This window comes from Lithobates pipiens, unplaced genomic scaffold, assembly GCF_037356315.1.
Source record: "Lithobates pipiens isolate NorthernLeopardFrog02 unplaced genomic scaffold, aLitPip1_a1.2 Scaffold_10, whole genome shotgun sequence".
Taxonomy (NCBI): Eukaryota; Metazoa; Chordata; class Amphibia; order Anura; family Ranidae; genus Lithobates; species Lithobates pipiens.
The window spans coordinates 18,034,385-18,051,856 of NW_027507686.1; the positions used below are offsets into that span (position 1 = coordinate 18,034,385).

At 45.6% G+C, this 17,472-nt stretch overlaps 1 protein-coding gene across 3 annotated transcripts in view; it reads right to left on the reverse strand.

Annotated features, from left to right (window-relative positions):
* PMFBP1 (polyamine modulated factor 1 binding protein 1) overlaps positions 1-17,472 on the reverse strand; it is a 76,109-nt gene that overhangs the window by 36,423 nt on the left and 22,214 nt on the right. For all 3 annotated transcript variants that reach the window (XM_077452032.1, XM_077452024.1, XM_077452015.1), the window contains exons 6-15: positions 14,245-14,325; positions 13,101-13,184; positions 11,084-11,230; positions 9,029-9,112; positions 8,740-8,919; positions 7,122-7,310; positions 6,781-6,939; positions 6,614-6,697; positions 2,924-3,070; positions 2,666-2,812 (exon numbers count right to left, since the gene is read on the reverse strand). In XM_077452032.1, the coding sequence (XP_077308158.1) occupies positions 2,666-2,812; positions 2,924-3,070; positions 6,614-6,697; positions 6,781-6,939; positions 7,122-7,310; positions 8,740-8,919; positions 9,029-9,112; positions 11,084-11,230; positions 13,101-13,184; positions 14,245-14,325 (1,302 nt within the window). The remainder of the gene's footprint in view (positions 1-2,665; positions 2,813-2,923; positions 3,071-6,613; positions 6,698-6,780; positions 6,940-7,121; positions 7,311-8,739; positions 8,920-9,028; positions 9,113-11,083; positions 11,231-13,100; positions 13,185-14,244; positions 14,326-17,472) is intronic.

Genomic DNA, 17,472 nt, shown 5'->3' on the forward strand with positions numbered 1-17,472 from the left:
AGGACCGTAGGTATCCTTACACTAAAAATCAACAAAGAGAGTGTGCACTGACCTTGAGCTTTCACATTACACAACTTATAGAATAAATAAAATAAATGATATACTCACAAACGCATGATATTAACATGCATAGCATGAAATGCAAATGAGACTGCCTCCAGGTGCACAGCACTCAACTGATGACATAGGAAGGCCTGTCAGCGTCCAAATCGGTTTACGCTTTTCCAGGGACAAGCCCTCTTGGCTTACGCGTTTCAAGGGACAAGCTCTTTTGTCTTATGTGTTTTGAGAGACCAGCCCCCTTCCTCAGAGTGGCACTGAGGAAGAGGGCTTGTCCCTCAAAACATGCAAGCCGTTTTGGATGATGAAAGGCCTTCCCATGTCATTAGTTGGGTGCTGTGCACCTGGAGGCAGTCTCATCTGCATTTCATAATCGGCACGTTAATGTCATGTCTTTGTGTGTATATCACTTGTTTTATCATTCAATAAATTGTGTAATGGTAATGCCATGTCGGCGCACCCTCGCTTTGTTGCTTTTTACTAGCGTTTGTATTTGAACACATGGGGCTGTAAACGTGGTTACCACGTGGTACAACGCTCAGCCCCATCCAGCTACAGCCTGACATAGACTTTGACAGGCTGCAGGTAGCAGGGCTGGACGCTGTACTGACCCGCCTGAATGCAGTAAAAAACCAGGAGGAATGCACTGCAGCTACACCGCCCCTGTGTGCAGAGAGCCTAAAATACAGTACACACATACCGAGAGTCAGTTCGGTCGAACAGTCTTGCTGGAAAATCATCTGATTTGAACATAATCTGTGTATTCTGACAGGGAAAGGGTGAGCGGTGGTGGTAGAGGAGAGCCCCCCTCCCCCCATCACAATACAATAGTTCAGCAGGAGATATTCCTGCATCACACAATGTTGCGTTTATGCAAGGATCTGTGCATTTTTTTTGTTTAGCATGTATACCCTGCTTAAAGCGGAACTAAACCCTCCTATCCTTTTCAGCCAAGGAAGCTGCCATCTTGGCCTCTGTCTGATCTGCAACTGCCCTGATGCTGCACGTGTGATCAGATATGACTCCAGACATTTGATGGTTTGATAGTTTGGTTGAGAGCACAAACAATGTGACCGTGGCATGCCAGTAATGTAACTGTCTTTTTTAAACAGTCGGGGAACTAAACCCCTTAATTTAACAGTTTAAAAAAACAGTTACATTACTGGCATGCCGGGAACATTTTACTAACTGTCACATTTGCTTGTGCCCTCAACCAAACTATCAAACCATCAAATGGCTGAAGTCATAATCGGATAACACGTGCAACATCATGGCAAGTGCAGATCAAACAGAGGCCAAGATGGCAGCTTCCTTGGCTGGGATAGGAGGGTTTAGTTCCGCTTTAGGTTTTTATTATAAAAAATAACTGCAAACATGTTTCACTGTCATGGTAGCAGCCCCACAGTCTGAGACCACAGAAAAAAAAAAAGCCACAAGGTGAAGCATATAAAATTGCAAATCAATAATAGCAGAAGTAGACCAGCAGCAGAGGTGAAAGGCAGGAGATGAGCAAAAGTAGAGAACAAAGTGAAACCAACAGGGGAAGGAAAGGACTTCATCCTGGTGCACCACCAGCAGAGATGGAAGGAGACTGAAGGCGAGGAAGAGAGTCCAAGCAAAGCTGTCAGGAGAGACCATATAGGAGTGAGAGCTAGACAGACCAAGGATCTGAAACCAGCAAAAAATAAGCATTAGTCAGTACAAAAATAACAGAAGCAACATTCAAAATACTGTACATAAAGAACCGCATAAAAACAAAACAAGAATATTCTTCAAGGAGATGGTACGGTGCATGTTGTAAAGTTCCGAATTTGTTTAACGAATTTTGACAAATTTGTGAATTTGGAAATACCCGAATTAACAAAAACCCAGATAACATATTTTTCCGAATATTTGTAAATTTCGAACATTCGTATAATTCGAAAATGTGGAAATTCAGAAAATCTAAATCCGGAAATCTGAATATTTGAAAATAAGAACGAAAATTCAAAAGAACAAAAAACTGAAAATTCAAAAACCCCAAAATTTAAAAATCTGAAATAATAACCAAATAATAACAACTACAAAACACACAAAAACAAAAAGTTATATTTCCCAGCTACCTCCTTCTGAAACAAAAAAGGTGGCCGCACACCGTAAGGAGATACCGATCAATAGCAGTATCATGACAGACGATAATGCCGCGTACACACGAGATTTCAGCGGACAATCCGCTCGTGTGTGGGCTTCAGCGGACTTTTTCAGCGTGCAGTCCGGCGTACTAAGAATTTCGGATTTTTCGAAATTCTGTCCGTCGTACTTTGGTTTCAGCGGACAATCCGCTCGTCAGTATGCTAGTTCGACGGACTAAGAATGGAGCATGCCCAGAAAGGATTTACACGGCGGAAGGGTGCTTTGCTGTGTCTTGGACTTCCTATTTCTAGTCCCGTCGTACGTGCTGTACACGTCATCGCGCAAGCTTTCGACGGACTGTTTGTGCATCCGTGTGTGGTCAAGTCTGTTCAGTCGAAAGTACGACGGACTGTCCGTCGGATTGTATGACGAACTAAGTACGCCATACAGTCCGCTCGTGTGTACGCGGCATAAGACAGCACCGTGGACATACCTCCTTCTGAAGCTGGTGGACCTTGCTCATCAAAGAGTCCCTTTCCTCCTGTAATAATGAGATCTTCTCATGCGCGGTCTCTTGCTCAGACTCACAGGTTGCAAGCTGGGCTTGAAGTCTGTCTGTGGCTCTGCTCTGGAGCTGAAACTATAGAGGTTCAGGATAAATGTACGAATCTATGATACGCTTACATCTACCAAAGCTTTGGTTTATGTATTCCTTCTCCTGGCGTATGATGTTGCCACAGCCACCCATTACCTTCTGCTCCATGTCCTCCTTCTCTATATTAAGATCTCGTATCTCCCTCTCTAGTCTCAGGATGGTTTCAGCAAGTGAAGACTTCTCGGCATGACGCAGCGTCAGTTCTTCTTGAAGACTTCCCTTTGTAATCTCCAGCTGTTGGACCTGGAAAAAAAAGTGTTGTACAGGAGACTTACTTAAAGAGGAGTTCCCCCTAAAATAAATTTATTAAAAGTCAGCAGCTACAAATACTGCGGCTGTTGACTTTTAATAAATTTGACACTTACCTGTCCCAGGGTCCAGCCATGTGGGGGGAACTAAGCCCCGCTCGTCCCCCCCCTCCGCTCGGTGGCGCCGGCATTGCAACTGTGGGCACTCGGCTGTGGCTTCACAGCCGGGCACCCACTGAGCATGCGTGAGCGGCCGCGCAGTCATCTGGGACCTGTCACATGTCCCAGATGACTGACAGGAGGGAGGGGGCAGAGCTGAGCCCTTCCTGTGCTGAGGGGAAGTGATGTCATCAGCCCAGGCACTGAAGGAGGCAGACTACGAGGGACCCCCTAGCAACAGGCATTTAGAGGCGAGTTAAAAAAAAATGCCAATTTTTTTTTTTTTTTTAGGAATTTTAATCATTTTTTTGGTGTGTGGAACACCACTTTAACCACCGAGTCGCTTTCTGAGATTTGTTGTTTACAAGTTAAAACAGGTTTTTTTTTGCTAAAAAATTACTTAGAAACCCCAAACATTTAACTTTCCCCCCCCCCCAACACCCTAGAGAATAAAATGGCGGTTGTTGCAATACTTTCTGTCACACCGTATTTGCGCAGTGGTCTTACAAGCGCACTTTTTTTTTTTTTTAAATTACACTTTTTTTAATTGAAAAATAAGACAACAGTAAATTTAGCCCAATTTTTTTTTTTATATTGTGAAAGATAATGTTATGCCGAGTAAATTGATACTCAACATGTCACGCTTCAAAATTGGGGCCGCTCGTGGAATGGCGACAAATTTTTACCCTTAAAACTCTCGCCTAGCAGTAAAAAGGGTTTCTGGTTCAAATCACAGTCTCCCTGTGCTTGCGTGGGTTTCCTCTGGGTACTCCGGTTTCCTCCCACACTCCGAAGACATGCAGGTAGGTTAATTGGCTTCTGTACAAAATTGGCCCTAGTATATGAATGGGGACCTTGGATTGTGGGCTCCTTGTGGGTAGGGACTGATGTGAGTGTGCAATGTACAGGGATAGAGACAACTGTAGACACTCACTCAGGTTGAACTGGATGGACTGTTGTCTTTATTTAACCTTACTAACTATGCAACTATGTGTACTGGCTCCACCTCTATTGGGTATTCTTCTTTATGCTACACAGATACTTCAATGTGTTCATGTATGTTCCTTTGTTTTGGCCATGTTGGTCTATATCGATTTATGTACCATGCATACGTTTTTCAATAAAGTTGGTTTTTTCAATAAAAAAAAATATCCATAGGCAACCATTAAAAAAATTCTACAGGTTGCATGTTTTGCGTTACAGAGGAGATCTAGGGCTAGAATTATTGCTCTCGCTCTACTGATCACGGAGATACCTCACATGTGTGGTTTGAACGTCGTTTTCATATGCGGCGCTACTCACGTATGCGTTCGCTTCTGGTCACGAGCTTGGTAGGACGGGGGGGGCATTTAAAAAATGTTTTTTCTTATTTATTTTATCTTTCATTTTTTATTTTTTTACACAGTTTAAAAACAAATAAAAAAAATGATGCAATGATATGGAGACGTGTGGGGTCCATCTTCCCCCCACTCGTCTCCATACCCAGCAAGGGTGAAGAGCCGATCGCCTCCGCCGACGGCTCCGGTAAGCAGCAGAGGGCACTGGAGAGTGGTGGGGCCCTCTCCCCACTGCCGATAAAAGTGATCTCGTGGTGAATCCTCCACAGAGACCACTATTATCGGAAAGCAGACCGCCGGCCGAAGAAGAGGATACCGGGGTTATGGTAGCTAGCTGCTGCCCTAACAACAATATTTTTCTTCAAAGTCAGGACGTATATCAGCATGCGGCGGTCCGGAAGTGGTTAGAAAGGGAGTTTGCTGGGATCAGGTAACATAAGGCTAAACCCAACTAGTCCAAAATATGCTCCCTATCCCCTCCAAACATCTATGCTGACTAACCTGTGTAAGAAAGATGGATATAGAGCACTTACCTATTTTCAGCTCCTTCTATTCTGGTCAGGTGATCCCCTGTGTCAGCCAGGAGAGGGACACTCAACAATTGATGGTAAAGCCTGGAGCTTTGATGTCACCCATAGGCTCCTGCGGCCCATCTGTTGTCGGAGCTCCCTCTTCCCCCCTGCAACTGCTGTTGGCTGACACAGGAGAGCCAGGTCACATGACCAGACTGGAGCAAGTTGAAAATAGGCAAGTATATACACATCTTTCTTACACAGGTTAGTCAGCATAGGTGTTAGGAGGGGGAAGGCGCAAGACTAGTTAGGTTTATCTGGGAATTCTACTTTGACTGCTACTAAATATGCAGTTGAAAGGAACATGTGAAGCGGCTTATCTGCCAAAAGGATCTGCAACTCTGTGTAACTAACTTTTGGTTGTTTACTGTAATATATATATATATATATATATATATATATATATATATATATATATATATATATATATATACACATACATACATACATACATACATACATACACACACACACACACATACACACACATGGAGCCATCAGAAGATGGGGACACTGTAGTCATAAAGGGATGGACATGGTCAGCAACAATACTCAGGTAGGCTGTGGTGTTTAAACCATACTCAATTGGTACTAAGGGGCCCAAAGTGTGCCAAGAAAATATCCCTCACACCATAACGCCCCCACCACCAGCCTGAACCGGGGCACTATTCCTCCCGGGAACACCAATGATGGGGCACTATTCCTCCCTTGAACACCAGGGGCACTATTCCTCCCAGGAACATCAATGATGGGGCACTATGCCCCCCCCCCCCCACAGGAACACCAATGGGACACTATCCCCCCCTCCAAGGAACACCAATGGGGAACTATCCCCTGACCCCCAAGGAAATCCAACGATGGTGCACTATTCCACCCAGTCCCCGGAACACCAATGATGGGGCACTAAAACCTCCCATCACAAATCACAATGTATGTACGTACTACTGACTGAGTATTGTTGTTTACACTACATCCGCTACCTTATATCACGGCTGCTTCTCGCCTCTCTCTTCCCTTGAGGCAGCAGTGGGTGGGACTGTGGGGGCAAGCTGACGTCAGCGAGGAGAGAGGCGGAAGTGTCTGGTCACATTAGCGCCGCTGTATTCACATGAGAATACGACGGCGCCGCCGCCTTGTACACAGGAACAGGATTTACTGGGACAGATCCGGGACTGGCAGGGAGGAAGGTGACGTTAGACCAACTAATCGATAATGTAAATCGTCAACGATTTTCATTATCGATTATTATCGATTTTATCGATTGATCGTTACAGCCCTAGATTCATGCATGAATCTAGGGCTGTAACGATTAATCGATAGAATCGATAATGTAAATCGTTGTCAACGATTTTCATTATCGATTAGTTGGTCTAACGTCACATAATCTGTAACTGAGAAAGATTCTCTGATAACATTCAGGCAGTACATCTACAGTGGAAGCACCTTAAAGGATTAAACAATAATTCCTACCTTGTCTTCTGCATTTTGCAGCTGCCTCTTCATAGTCTGCACTTCTCTACGCAGACGCTCCAGCTGCTGCTCCTTCTGGTTTAGCTGAAACATATAAAAACATTTGTCAGTAACACAGAAACTGACTTTTTAGGTACAAATCCAAATGGTGGTGACTGAACACATACCTTACTTTCCACCGCGGTATTGTGCTCTCCTAAGGTTAAGCTCTGGGTCTCCAGCTCGGCATGCAAGGCTCCGGTCTCCTTCTCCAGCCGCTGACTGTGCTCCTGAAGTCGGACTTTTTCCTCTTGGAGTTCTTGCACCGTCTGCTCCAGATTCACAAGCTTAGGAGGAATGGGGGGGGGGCAACATTAGCTAAGCGTACAGCAAAGCATTACAATACCCAAAAGTGATACATCAGGTTATCTATAAAGCAGCCCATAGAGGAGCCAATTTTTTTTTATTACTGTTTTAATAGCAGTGCTGTGTACTTTATGGAGTTAGCAGGAGGTGTTCTAGCACTGACCTGTTCCCTGGCTCGGTGAACACTCTCCAGGGTGCCGCGGTGCTCCCTCTGCAGCTCTGCATTCTTCTTCTCCTGCTCCAGGACTCGTTGCTGAAGCTCCATTGCTTCTCTCTGACAGCTGCTATATCTGCCCCGCAGAGAGGCAGCCTCTGCCTGCGTCCCCTGCAGCTCCTCCTGCATGGTACCCAGCTGGAAAGACAGAGCGGCATCATGAGCCAGTGGTGTGCAATAACCACTAACCAATCACAAGTCAGCTTTTTAGCTGTTCTTTTTCAAAAACAGTGCAGCCAGCTGGCCCTCCTGCTCCTTTATCTGCCTATTGGCTTACTAGGACACCCGATTTTGTGATGAGCCAACAGGAAGGTACAGGAGACAGAAGATCAGCAAAAAAAAACTGCTAGAAAATTTTATAATTTGCATATTGGGGTGTTCTGGGATTTAAGGGTCCCAGACCGTTAGGGATGTGGGTGAATGCAGATGTTCTGCTATACCGGATGACGTATGAGGCCAGCGGAGCGCCCAATAAGTTTAGGAAGGTCTGGTTTAGGTGGGTTGACTCAAAGGATACACTGGAGGAAGATGTGGCTCAGAGCACAGAGCAGGATTGCTAGGCCTCATTGGAGGGGGAGGAAATGGAAGCATAAAGGAGACGGCACTTCTGGAGATGAAGTCTTGACAATCTTTATTCCAAAATTACCATGTAAAACAACGGTGAGGCTAATGCGTTTCGTCAGGAGCCTTGTTTACAGCACAACACCCAGTATAAAACTACACATATATATGCAATTAAAAAAGGTGCAATCTACGTCCTCTTATTAGATGACATAATCAATCAAGGTAAAAATCGGAAACACCGCTTAGGAGTATACCCCCGGTAGGAGTGAAGCACACCCAGAGGGTGAGGGTATAGGTACAACCCACTAATAAAATGAAGGGGATTTAAAGTGCCCTACTCTAAGTATTAAGTTGGGATACCTGAGGGGGAGGGAGGTAGGGGTTCTGGTCTTCTTGGGGATCTGGGCCTTGTTGGAAAGGGGAGGGTATTCTGCCTCTTTCCTCCTGGAGGCATTGTTGGGGTTTAACTGTTTGGTTGTTTTTTTTTATGACGGGAAAAAAAAAAGAAAAGAGGAACACGAGCAGAAAATACTGGTTTACATGTTTGGGACTCAGGGTCTTCAAAGATTGATGGTGATGGCCATGATAACTGGATAACTGTGAAATCTCTTTTGTACCTATACATGTTGTCTCACTTACCTGGCATTTTGTCTGTATATTTTTTATTATACTGAATAAAAAAAATTATTTTTTTTTCAAAAAAGAGGATCCCAGGCATTTCAGAAGCTCTACAAATGTGCGTAAAGCCATGCTTTCTGCTATCAATCTATCCAATGAGGACAGGGATAGCGCCTGGAGCCACTGGGCTCATGCTCGTCGCTGGATAGAACGGGTTCAGTTAAGAATGTCATATGACGTCCTTGGGCGGGAAGTGGTTAAAGATGATATTTGTCTGTATTCCTCACCAACTCCTTCAAAAAACAGCAGCAATATATGGACCCGCCTAGCAGAAGACACCTGCAAGCAAACATATATATCTGAATATACAGTATAATATAATCACCGTGAACATAGCGTCCTGCAGCTCTGCCCTCAGTCTGTGTATCAACATGAGATGTTCCCGTTCTGAACTCTCTGCTCTTAGTAGCTGATCTTCTAGCTGCTCTCGGTGATGGTGGTCCCATGACGCCTGGACTGGTTCTTCTCTCGGCACGTACAGAGATCCTTCTCTAAGTTTATCAATCTGCATAAAAAACGTGAGATCCCAGCAATGGACAGACTGTCATCTATACACACACACAAGAAGATCTCTTACTGTGTCTGAATAGCCTCAAGTTATAGCCAGCCCTTACCTCGGTCTCCAGCTCCCGCTGGCGCACTCTCAAGGCGTAGTTCTCCCCTTCCAGCTGCGACGTGCGCAGGTTGCATTCAGACAACTGTAAATGGGACATTAAGAATAATGTAGAGTGAACCTGTCGTCACATTACCCCCTGAACAGCTCAATCTCTGTATTTGCGGACGATGCTAAGCTAAGCGGGGCAAAAACTTCTCTGCAGGATGTGGAGACCTTATAAGACCTAAACAAATGAATGGGGTGGGCAACTACATGGCAAATTAGGTTTAACCACTTAAAGAGGAAGTAAACTCTCCCACTCTGATGCTTCTTTTCATTTAGTCCATTATAATAAGTAATTATCAGACTATAGCCACTGTAATCCAGCCCAAATCACATATTACTTACTCTTTAACCACTTGCTTACTGGGCACTTAAACCCCCCTCCTGCCCAGACCAATTTTCAGCTTTCAGCGCTAATGCACTTTGAATGACAATTGCGCGGGCATACAAAACTGTACCCCAATGAAATTTTTATTATTTTTTTTCCCACAAATAGAGCTTTCTTTTGGTGGTATTTAATTACAGCTGGGAGTTTTATTTTTTGCTAAACAAACAAAAAAAGATGCCAAAAAAAAACAAGAAATCATGTTTAACAGTTTGTTATAAAATTTTGCAAACAGGTCATTTTTCTCCTTCATTGAAGTGCGCTGATGAGGCGGCACTGATAGGCTGCACTGGTGGGCACTGATAGGCATAGATAAAAGTGGCACCGATAGGCACAGATAAGGCAGTACTGATGGGCACAGATAAGGCGGCACTGATGGGCACAGATAAGATGGCACGGATGGGTGGCACTAAGGGGCACTGATAGATGGGACTGATGGGCACTGATAGGTGGCACTGCTGGGCACTGATGGGCACTGGTAGATGACCCTGATGGGCACGGATATGTGGCACTGGGGTGCAGCACAGTTGTTGAGGCAGATTGTGGGCACTGATGGGTGGCACTGTGGGCACTGCTGGGTGGCACTGACGGGGGGCACTTATTTTTTAATGAGGTGGCACTGGCAGGGGGCAGATGGGCACTGGCAGGGGGCAGGTGGGCTGGCCGTGTTCGGGACAGCCGCCGGTGATCGGCTCTTTTTTTTTCTCCTCGCGCTGACAGCGCGAGGAGGAATAATAGCCGATTGCCGGCTCCGTTGTATCACATGATCAGCTGTCATTGGCTGACAGCTGATCACGTGGTAAGGGGTCGGGATCGACCCCTTGCTCGGATCAGTGATCAGGCAAGTCTCATAGACTCGCCAATCACAGAGTGCACCGCGCGCGCCCCTCAGGGGGCGCGCAGGCCGTTCGTGCACGGGACAACGTCAATAGACGTAGTCCCGGCAAAGGAGGTCCGCGCTGTAGCCGTCATTCAGGTATAGCGCGGGTCTCAAGTGGTTAAAGAAACTTTAAAAAAAACTTGTTTCCAGGGGTTAGGCAGCGCCATCTTAAGTATTGTTTTCTGAGTCCACAGTGGAGTGTATTTCCGCCCTTACATTGAGCACTTCCTGTACTGTTAACCAAGCCTCCTTCTCAATCCAAGGTTTCTATGGCAACCATGCTTCCCTGCTCATAGCTGACTTGTTTTATTTCATAGTATTTACTTGTGACGATTGTCTAATGTTTGTCTTTGTCAGCCTTTTCAGCTTCAACTGATAAGACTGCAGTAATGGGCAGGTTTACACTGCATGTGATGTCATATGGTCACATGGGGTGTAGGAGGAAGCTCTGAATGATTCTGCAGCCTCCTGGGATTTCAGTGGTGTGCCGTAGGAAGTTCTGATAACAGATAGATAAGCACATAGAGAGTGTGCCCTAAATCAGGAGAGATCTGAGCATGCTCAGTGACGTCATTCTAAAGAACAAAAAGGATTACAACAATACTAAGCAAGTAAGGAGATATCTTCAAATGTGTCACATGACCCAAATAACACATGCGACTGATCTGTGATTTGTAATAATATATTACAGGATAACCAAATAACACTGAGCCTGTACTCTGTTATGGTTGGGGTGCTGACATTACCTGCCGATGGGCCTCATCTCTTTGGGTAGATGAGGTATTCAGGTCTTTATGAAGCTGTTGTATTCTGACATGTCTCTGCTCCAGCTCCTCTTGTCTCTCCTTTAGTTCTCTCTGCAGTCTGTATAGATGTTGTTCCTGAACATCAAGCTGCAAAAATAGGAGGAGAAGAGCAGTGAGGAGCCTGCAGGGGAATCAGGACAATGAGCAGAAAGATAGGAACCTTCTTACCTCCGAGTCCGAGGAGAGGACACCTCTTACCTCCGAGTCCGAGGAGAGGACACCTCTTACCTCCGGAGGAGAGGACACCTCTTACCTCCGAGTCCGAGGAGAGGACACCTCTTACCTCCGAGTCCGAGGAGAGGACACCTCTTACCCCCGAGTCCGAGGAGAGGACACCTCTTACCCCTGGAGGAGAGGACACCTCTTACCTCCGGAGGAGAGGACACCTCTTACCTCCGGAGGAGAGGACACCTCTTACCTCCGGAGGAGAGGACACCTCTTACCTCCGGAGGAGAGGACACCTCTTACCTCCGAGTCCGAGGAGAGGACACCTCTTACCTCCGAGTCCGAGGAGAGGACACCTCTTACCTCCGAGTCCGAGGAGAGGACACCTCTTACCTCCGAGTCCGAGGAGAGGACACCTCTTACCTCCGAGTCCGAGGAGAGGACACCTCTTACTTCCGAGTCCGAGCAGAGGACACCTCTTACTTCCGAGTCCGAACAGAGGACACCTCTTACTTCCGGAGGAGAGGACACCTCTTACTTCCGGAGGAGAGGACACCTCTTACCTCCGGAGGAGAGGACACCTCTTACCTCCGGAGGAGAGGACACCTCTTACCTCCGAGTCCGAGCAGAGGACATCTCTTACCTCCGAGTCCGAGCAGAGGACACCTCTTACCTCCAAGTCCGAGCAGAGGACACCTCTTACCTCCGAGTCCGAGCAGAGGACATCTCTTACCTCCGAGTCCGAGCAGAGGACACCTCTTACCTCCGAGTCCGAGCAGAGGACACCTCTTACCTCCGAGTCCGAGCAGAGGACACCTCTTACTTCCGAGTCCGAGCAGAGGACACCTCTTACTTCCGGAGGAGAGGACACCTCTTACTTCCGGAGGAGAGGACACCTCTTACTTCCGGAGGAGAGGACACCTCTTACTTCCGGAGGAGAGGACACCTCTTACTTCCGGAGGAGAGGACACCTCTTACTTCCGGAGGAGAGGACACCTCTTACTTCCGGAGGAGAGGACACCTCTTACTTCCGGAGGAGAGGACACCTCTTACTTCCGGAGGAGAGGACACCTCTTACCTCCGGAGGAGAGGACACCTCTTACCTCCGGAGGAGAGGACACCTCTTACCTCCGGAGGAGAGGACACCTCTTACCTCCGGAGGAGAGGACACCTCTTACCTCCGGAGGAGAGGACACCTCTTACCTCCGGAGGAGAGGACACCTCTTACCTCAGGAGGAGAGGACGAGAGGACACCTCTTACCCCCGGAGGAGAGGACACCTCTTACCCCCGGAGGAGAGGACACCTCTTACCCCCGGAGGAGAGGACACCTCTTACCCCCGGAGGAGAGGACACCTCTTACCCCCGGAGGAGAGGACACCTCTTACCCCCGGAGGAGAGGACACCTCTTACCCCCGGAGGAGAGGACACCTCTTACCCCCGGAGGAGAGGACACCTCTTACCCCCGGAGGAGAGGACACCTCTTACCTCCGGAGGAGAGGACACCTCTTACCTCCGGAGGAGAGGACACCTCTTACCTCCGGAGGAGAGGACGAGAGGACACCTCTTACCCCCGGAGGAGAGGACACCTCTTACCCCCGGAGGAGAGGACACCTCTTACCCCCGGAGGAGAGGACACCTCTTACCCCCGGAGGAGAGGACACCTCTTACCCCCGGAGGAGAGGACACCTCTTACCCCCGGAGGAGAGGACACCTCTTACCCCCGGAGGAGAGGACATTTCTTACCTACAAGGAGAGGACATTTCTTACCTACAAGGAGAGGACATTTCTTACCTCCGAGGAGAGGACATCTCTGGTGTTCTGTAATGTAAGCAGTTCACTCTGAGCTTCCCTTAGCTCCGTGTTTCTATGATTCAACTAATGGAACAAACAAGAGGAGAGAGCTGGTTTAAATCCATAAATATTGGAATTCAACACATTAATTTGTAAATTGTTTGGGAGGTTAAATAATTTATATACTGTATATTTGTACTTCAACTATACAATGGGGAAAACAATTATTTGATCCCCTGCAGATTGTGTAAGTTTGCCCGCTTACAAAGAAATAACGGGTCTATCATAGGTGTATTTTAAATGATAGAGACAGAATATCAACCAAAAATCCAGAAAAAAAAAACACACAATACAAATGTTATAAATTGAGTTGCAGTTCAGTGAGTAAAATAAGTATTTGATCCCCTCCCAACCAACAATAACTATGTCTCCCACAGACTGGCTACAGTAGGTGCTCATGTGGTACACAGATTAGTCCTGTCAATGTAAGACGGTTCTCCTAACAACAACTCGTTATGTGTATACAAGACACCTGTCCACAGAATCTCTTTCTTCCATTCAATCCTCACCATCATGGGGAAGACCAAAGAGCTGTCAGAGGACGTCAGGGACAAGATTGTAGACCCGCACAAGGCTGGAATGGGCTACAAGACCATCAGCAAGAAGCTTGGTGAGAAGGAGACAACTGTTGGAGCGATTATTCGCAAATGGAAGAAATACAAAATAACCATCAATCGCCCTCTGTCTGGAGCTCCATGCAAGATTTCTCCTCATGGGGTGAGGAGGATGATGAGAAAAGTGAGGGATCAGCCCAGAACTACACGGGAGGAGCTTGTGAATGATCTCAAGGCAGTTGGGACCACAGTCACCAAACCGACCATTGGTGACACAATACGCCACCAAGGATTGAAATCTTGCAGTGCCCACAAGGTCCCCCTCCTCAAGAAGACACATGTACAGGCCCGTCTGAAGTTTGCCAATGAACATCTCAATGATTCAGAGAAGGTTTGGGAGAAAGTGCTGTGGTCAGATGAGATCAGAATTGAGCTCTTTGGCATTTGGAGAAAAAAAATGCTGACTATGATGACCCTAGTATGTATTTCTGTTATGAATCACCTTTCATAAATCCTTTATATATACACACCTCATCTTTCAACAGTTCATTACTTTTGGATATTGTGGAGTGGGCATCTGTGGAAGGGGTTTCTGGAGGGTTCTTAGCAACCTGAAAAACAAAAACAAAAAAAAGAAATAAAAGAAAATTGAATATAAATAAGTATCTGAGACAAACTTTAATTTATGTAGCAACTCAATGTGTAATGCAGCTTTATTAACCTCCCCGACCCAGCTGAAATAAGTATATTAATGAAAAAAAATGAGAGATTAGAGAGAGAGAGAGAGAGAGAGAGAGAGAGAGAGAGATGAGAGATGAGAGATGAGAGATGAGAGATGAGAGATGAGAGATGAGAGATGAGAGAGAGAAATTAGACCGATAGATTAGATAGATAGATAGATAGATCTATCTCATTTTTTTTTGTCAACATGGCCTTTAATGGCATCCCAGTCTTAGTCTGGGAAGGCCGCCCACAAGATTTAGGAGGGTGTCTATGGGAATGTTTGACTATTCTTCTAGAAGCGCATTTGTGAGGTCAGGGACTGATGTTGGACCAGAAGGCCTGCCTCGCAGTCTCCACTCTTATTCATCCCAAAGGTTTTCTATGGGGTTGAGCTCAGGACTCTGCAGGCTAGTCAAGTTCCTCCACCCCAAACTAGCTCATCCATGTCTTTATGGACCTTACTTGTCTTTAAAGTGATATTAAAGGTTCAGTTTTTTTTTTTTTTTTTTTAAATAACAAACATGTCATACTTACCTCCCCTGTGCAGTTCATTTGGCACAGAGTGGCCCCGATCCACCTGTTCTGGGGTCCCATGGCGGCTCTCGCGGCTCCTCCCCGCAATAGATAACCCCCTCTGGGAAGCTCTTTCCCGAGGGGGTTACCTTGCGGGCGTGCTCCCGTGTCATACACTCAGCGTCCATAGCTGCAGAGTGTATGACTCGGCCCCGCCCCCTTGGCACTCACGTCATTGGATTTGATTGACAGCAGCGGGAGCATATGGCTGCACTGCTATCAATCTATCCAATGAAGAGCCGAGCAGCTGTAGAGAGAGCGACACAGGATCGCTCCCATGGAAATTCAGGGCTCAGGTAAGTAAAACGGGGGCGCCGGACATTGCAAGGTTTGTTTTTTTACCTTAATATAAAAATATAAAAAACAGTGCAGCGCTTAATGTATAACACGTGACTGAATGTAGTGAAACAATAAATCAGGACAAGAAACGTTCCAAGTTAATGCTTTCAAAAAGTAAAACATCAATAATAAACAATACACATGTGCATAATGTGCAATAAAAAAATGAGCTATTGAACCAAAAAAAGGATCAAAAAAACTTTTAGGAGGAAAAAATATTGTTTAAACTACAGCTTAGTGCTGTGAAGCACAACCTAGTGATTAAGTGAGAAAAACAAACAACAAAATTGAAAAATAAATCAAAACAAATCCCATGCTTTGGATAAATGAAGTGATTTACAAGGCCTCATAAATGTGAAGATATAAGTTCATTGGGTAGAACGTGAATGGAACTTTAAAGATGAACGTGAATGAAGCTTTAAAATTGGTCCCAGGTGTCACTGGTGCAGGTGCTTGACCACGTAAATTCTTTCACTCTACAGTTTAAGTAAGTAATAAAGGCTTACCAGAGCCACCTTTAGTATGCGCAAATACGAACTCCCCAAATGTTGGGATCGGACAGGATCGTTCCTCCGACACTCCTCGTGTGGATGGATGACTCGAATCACTTTTCCGGATAGGAAGGTGAAAAATGACCCACACCTTCGGGTGCTCCTTGAGCGTCGTCCGTTCCGGTCCGTTCGAGAAAAGTTGGCGTGTCACCAAATGGATGAGAAAGAAAAAAACGCCCAATCGTGTAATAAAGTCTAAAATATATGTACTTTATTTTCCAACAAAATAGGCGTTGAAAGATACAAATGACTCAATAGAGTCGTATAAAATTGAACGAAAAAAATTGCTAGCAAAGATGTAAAATAAAGCGGATAAAATTAGCACGAGATGTAGACGTATCTACCCGACGATCGTTTCGTCACAAATTGACGTCATCAGGGGTACGCCCACACCCTCGTGCTTAAGGTTTAAATAGCCTATGGGTGAGGTAGGGAGCCCTGCCATAGGTGCAGACCAAAACGTCCGTGCTTGATGGGATTAACCCACAAATGACCAGTCCCTTCGGAATGGTTACCACACATGGAAAAGAAGGAAAAGGGAAAAAACGGTCAACGACCAGTTAATTCCAATAAAGTTTGGGTACCATCATAACTAAATGGTGGGACTCAAATGTATAATAGACTAGTAAAGGTGACCACTAAAAAAAGCAAACAATGAATTCTGTGATAAATCACCTTTGTTTGGCAGATGGCCAAATACAATAATGATGGCTGTCTCACTATGTGTATGTCTCAAAAAGGTTCAAAAATATACGAAAAGTATATGTGTGCAATACATGCGTATAAATTGCCATACAAAGAGATAGAGGAGAATGACCATAATATTGGGGCGGGGGCATAAACAGCATTAGCTGCCCTCCATCACCCTTAGTCCAGTTAAAGAAATACATGGATGAGACATAACCAACAGGTTTAGAAAGAACATTACAATCACTCTATTATCGTAAATACAGTCTCCATAAAAAAATCATATAAACTACCTAGAAAACATTGCTACACAAATACAAATAATAATAGTGAAAATGGTATATAAGACACAGACTGAATACAAAATCAGTATAAAAAGGAAAAAAAAGGGGACTTTAAATCAACTATTGTTGATAAAACAATTTATGTCCCACTCAACGTTGAGCCCCCCAGGGATATGTGTCCCTAATTTGTGGATCCAGTTTGTTTCTGCCCTAGAAATAGTGCGCTTAGCGTTACTGCCGCGCCAGTGTGGGGTATATTTTTCTAAGGCCAGAAAGGTGGTACCTCTTGGATCCCGATTGTGTTTAAGATCGTAATGTTTACTAACGTTGTGTTTGTCAAATCCTTTACAAATGTTAGTAATATGTTCCCCCAGGCGCACATGTAACATGCGTACTGTGCGTCCCACATACTCCAAACCACATGGACATCTAAGTAAATACACAACGCACTTAGTGGTGCATGTGATGAATGTTCTTATGGGATATGCAAGTCCATTGCTAGACGAGGTGAACTCAGTAAACCTCCTACCTCGTAGAGCATTTAGCTTGCAAGCTCTACATTTCCCACAGGGGTAGAAGCCCTTCAAATCACCAAAAAAAG